The 4441-nt window shown below is 41.0% G+C and overlaps 1 protein-coding gene across 1 annotated transcript in view; it reads right to left on the bottom strand.

Moving 5' to 3' along the window:
- Window positions 1-2213: 2213 nt before the first annotated feature.
- The window catches only part of TIMM21 (translocase of inner mitochondrial membrane 21 homolog (yeast)), a 6396-nt gene continuing 4168 nt past the window's right edge, over window positions 2214-4441 (bottom strand). Inside the window, exons 4-6 of the mRNA XM_010855053.1 lie at window positions 2929-3002; window positions 2736-2841; window positions 2214-2632 (exon numbers count right to left, since the gene is read on the bottom strand). Of these exons, the coding sequence (XP_010853355.1) occupies window positions 2540-2632; window positions 2736-2841; window positions 2929-3002 (273 nt within the window). The 3' untranslated portion in view covers window positions 2214-2539. The remainder of the gene's footprint in view (window positions 2633-2735; window positions 2842-2928; window positions 3003-4441) is intronic.

Genomic DNA, 4441 nt, shown 5'->3' with positions numbered 1-4441 from the left:
AACTCTTTGGTCAAATCAACAGACATGTATCAAAGCATTTACTATGCTTCCACTATCTGTATGATCAAAATATTAATTTTTTTCTCTGCATTTTGTTACATAGGACTTCCCTGACAACTTGGTAAAGAATCCACCTCAATGCAGGAGATCCTGATTCGATTCCTGGGTTGGGAAGATCCACTGGAGAAGGTATAGGCTACCCACTCCAGTATTCTTGGGCTTCTCTTGTGGCTCAGCTGGTAAAAAATCTGCCTGCAGTGTGGGAGACCTGGGTTTTTTTTGTTGTTGTTGCATATGAAGTCTTTTTACAAGCTGGTTGTTCTTTTGCTGCAAAACCATCTTTTGCTGATGTATGTGTGTGTGTGTGTGTGTGTGTGTGTGTGTATGTATTCTGAAGAGCAGTATTCATGTTTTCCTTTTTCCAAGCCTGCTCCTACAGAAGTTTCAACCTTCCAGAGGCATTAAATGCACATTATTTTGGTTGTGATTTTGTTTTACTAATCCATGAATGCTTTCAGCTGTGACAATACTGCATCTATAATTTTCAGTCTTCTATTTCTTATAGCCGGCACACTACGACTTCAGCAGCTTTTAAAGTCAGCTTCTGAGAACTATGCTGTCTGTGTTTTAGAAGTATGTCTAGATGCTTCTAAGGCTTGGATTTAATACAACTTTTGAAAACCTACTATCTTCCAGATATGCTAAGAACTGAAGGTACAAAAATGAAAATGATACCTTAAAAGGCACTGTAAGGTTGAATGCATGAATGAGAATGCCTGTTTCTGGTTTCCAGTAACAGTAAAGAACAGTAGAGCCCCACGTCCCCCATCTAGCCAGCCAGCCCCACGTGAATGTGAGGACTTAATGAGACCGCATCTGGCAGGTGGTACTTTTGGCTGCACAGGTGTGTGACTGGGGCTGCAAAAGACTGATGTGTACCTCTTGGTGTGCTATAAATGCATGGTCAATAACTTCAGGGCAAAAACAATGCCTTGCGACCCCAACTCTCATAGAAGACTTTTGAAAATGCTACTGAGGGAAGGACAAATCCTACCTAAGTGGTAGCTTCCATGACTGCTTTGCCAGGAAAGGAATATGAGAGGCCTGATTAAGAAAATTCCAAGTACCTGAGAATGTTTGGTAGCAAAACACAGATAAAACATCTTAAAACGGTTAGTTCTCAAATATTTTCAAATGTTCATCTCGCGTCTGATTCCAAAATAGATGAAAAGAAGCTGCTTTGGGCATCTTTTTATTCAGTTCAGTCGCTCAGTCATGTCTCTTTGAAACCCCATGGACTGCGACATGCCAGGCTTCCCTGTCCATCACCAACTCTCAGAGCTTGCTCAAACTCATGTCCATCGAGTCGGTGATGCCATCTAACCATCTCATCCTCTGTTGTCCCCTTCTCCTCTCGCCTTCAGTCTTTCCCAGCATCAGGTCTTTTCCAATAAGTCAGTTCTTCTCATCAGGCCAAAATATTGGAGCTTCAGCTTCAGCATCGGTCCTTCCAATGATTATTCGGCACTGATTTCCTTTAGGATGGACTGGTTGGATTCCTTGCAGTCCAAGGGACTCTCAAGAGTCTTCTCCAACACCACAGTTCAAAAGCATCAGTTCTTCGGTGCTCACTTTCTTTATGGTCCAACGCTCACATCCATACATGACTACTGGAAAAAACAATAGCTTTCACTAGATGGACCTTTGTGGGTGAAGTAATGTCTTTGCTTTTTAATATGCTATCTAAGTTTGTCATAGCTTCTTTCAAAGAGCATGCATCTTTTAATTTCATGGCTGCAGTCACCATCTGCACTGATTTTGGAGCCCAAGAAAATAAAGCCTCTCACTGTTTCCATTGTTTCCCCATCTATTTGCCATGAAGTGAGGGGACTGGATGTCACGATCTTAATTTTTTGAATGTTGAATTTTAAGCCAGCTTTTTCATTCTCCTCTTTCACTTCCATCAACAGGCTCTTTAGTTTCTCTTTACTTTCTGCCATAAGGGTGGTGTCATCTGCATATCTGAGGTTACTGATATTTCTCCCAGCAATCTTGATTCCAGCTTGTGCTTCATCCAGTCCAGGACTTTGCATGATGTACTCTGCATATAAGTTAAATAAGCAAGGTGATAATATACAGCCTTCATGTACTCCTTTCTCAATTGAACATCTTATTAGTTTCAATTTTATTTCACAGATTTTATACAACATAAAAAAGCATTGAATACTGAACTTTATTTTATTACATGGTGTAAAACTGTTAATAACAAAAATTTATCATAAAAGATGTTAAGTAGAGCAGAAACTCTGACCATTAATGCAAAGATTTAACATAAAGTATGCTCTATTTCATGATCTTTCACTCTATGAGAAAATCTCTAATTCAGTTTGTCTAAATGTAACAACTACCCAGTAGCCTTCACTTTTATGAGTTTTACTCCCTCCTGTTTTATTCAAAACAGAGGCTGGCGGAGGGCTGTGATGATCAGAGCCTGCCACACTCATCAGGAAACACAAGCTTGCTTGTTCTTCTGATTGTCTCAGGATCGATTATCTTCAATGACAATAGTTCTAGAATAGGGTTCAAGTTCTACAAATATATACCGAAATTCATATTCACCACTTTCTGGGTTCTGGAAAAAAACAAAAACATAAACGAAAGAGCATCAAGGCCATGCTTTCCCCTCGGCACTTCCCGTGAGTCCGGGTTCGGGACCCCTACCCCACACGGCTCACCTCCTTCACTTCAAGGTGCACGGTTCCCTGCTTCCCAGGCTCCGAGCCCTGGATGTAGAACTTCACTCGCATGTGTTTCAGCCCATCTTTCATGTATTCAATAAAGCTGTCAAGAAAATGAAATAACACAAGCCTGACTTCCTTTCACTTAAGCCTCTCCCACCAGCCCCCCGGATCCCGGCTGATCCGATACCTAACGTGCTGCCTTCGGCCTCGCCGTGTCACCTCCCCGTAGCCTTTGACGGGCTCGCCGAAGACACTGATGACCTAGAGCACACAGACCAGGCCTGCTCTGTCAGGGTTATGGTTTTTTAAAGCTTCCTGGAAAAATATTTTCTGACAAACCAAGCGACCCCATGAACTGCAGCATGCCAGGTTCCCCTGCCCTTCATTATCTCCCAGAGTTCATTCTAATTAATGTCCACTGAACATTTTTAGCAACATTTACCCAATGGTGTCTGATACTAAAACTTATGAGAGCAAAATGATACTTTAGTCACTAAACACACATATAAAAACAAATGACCCTATTTAAAGCAAACCAGATCGAGGGGTAGGAAACCATTATTCCTAATGGGAAAACTCAATGAAGTGGAAATGAAATTTTCACTGAACTGAAAATGCAAATACTTTGGAATATTTTCATAAAATACAAATTTGATATGAAAGTAAAACAAATATTGCTTCAACTCTGGAAATATTTAGTTTGTTTGCTGAGTGTCTTCAGTATCAGAATTTTCAGACACAAAGAAAAAGAAGTAATAGGTAAGATGAGACATATTAAAGAACTATGTAACAATAGTAACTATGAAACAAATGGGACAATTCTTCAAATAACTCACTATAATAGATTAAACATGTCAGTATCAGAACATTAGAATTTTCTGTTTTTCAATCAGTCACAGTGCCTGGCAAAGAATAGGCCCCTAATAAATGCTGACAAAATCAAGTTGTTAAAGTTTAATTATGCTTTGTAGAGCTCGTTCAGGCAGCAAATTAAGTTATGAGCTTGAAAACATCCCACTCCGCGTTTATTCAGGGAAGTTCTCTTTTGTTCCAAATGCTGAGGATCACTGAATGGCTAGCTTGTGAACAACGCAGCAACTCTTCATCTCTTCCAACATTTAACTACGTGACTGGTCATATTTATCATTGGAGTGTGTAAAGCGTATCTTTTCAGGTAGAATTAGGTTTCCCAGGAACTACAATGGGAACTTCCTTATTCCCTGCTGAGTTTCACTCAGAGTGGCATCTCCCCACAGCTCTCAGATCGCCCAAGTTCAGTACGAAGGAAAGATGTCAGAGACCGTTAGCTCCCGAGGCTTCTGTCCCGACAGGACTAGACACTGATGGAGCATATGGAGGTGGTGTCCAGGGAAACCCAGGGCAGGGCATGGATGCTGACAGGACTTATGCTGACAGTGTCTGCAGGTTCGAAACCTTCCCGCTCTCCCCAGGGACCGTCTCTTTGTTATTAGTCCTTGGTCTATATGAGAAACAGCCCTGCGATTTATGATGCTATATGCCATATTCTTTCAAAGTACAAGAATTAAGCTTTAAATGAATTAGATTTTTCAATGCCGAAGCTTTGCACCCAGGGAGTAAGAAATCTGGGCCTTCACAGGCTACACTGGCTTTCTCTCTGTGACTGGAAAGCCCTATGGAAAACTTCCTTCTCGATGGGATCCTTTAAAAAAAAAAATCAA

The sequence above is a fragment of the Bison bison genome, unplaced genomic scaffold, assembly GCF_000754665.1.
Source record: "Bison bison bison isolate TAMUID 2011002044 unplaced genomic scaffold, Bison_UMD1.0 scf7180017864353, whole genome shotgun sequence".
In the NCBI taxonomy this organism is placed as follows: Eukaryota; Metazoa; Chordata; class Mammalia; order Artiodactyla; family Bovidae; genus Bison; species Bison bison.
Note: the sequence above shows the minus strand (reverse complement) of the source record. Positions and strands in the feature narration are given on the sequence as shown.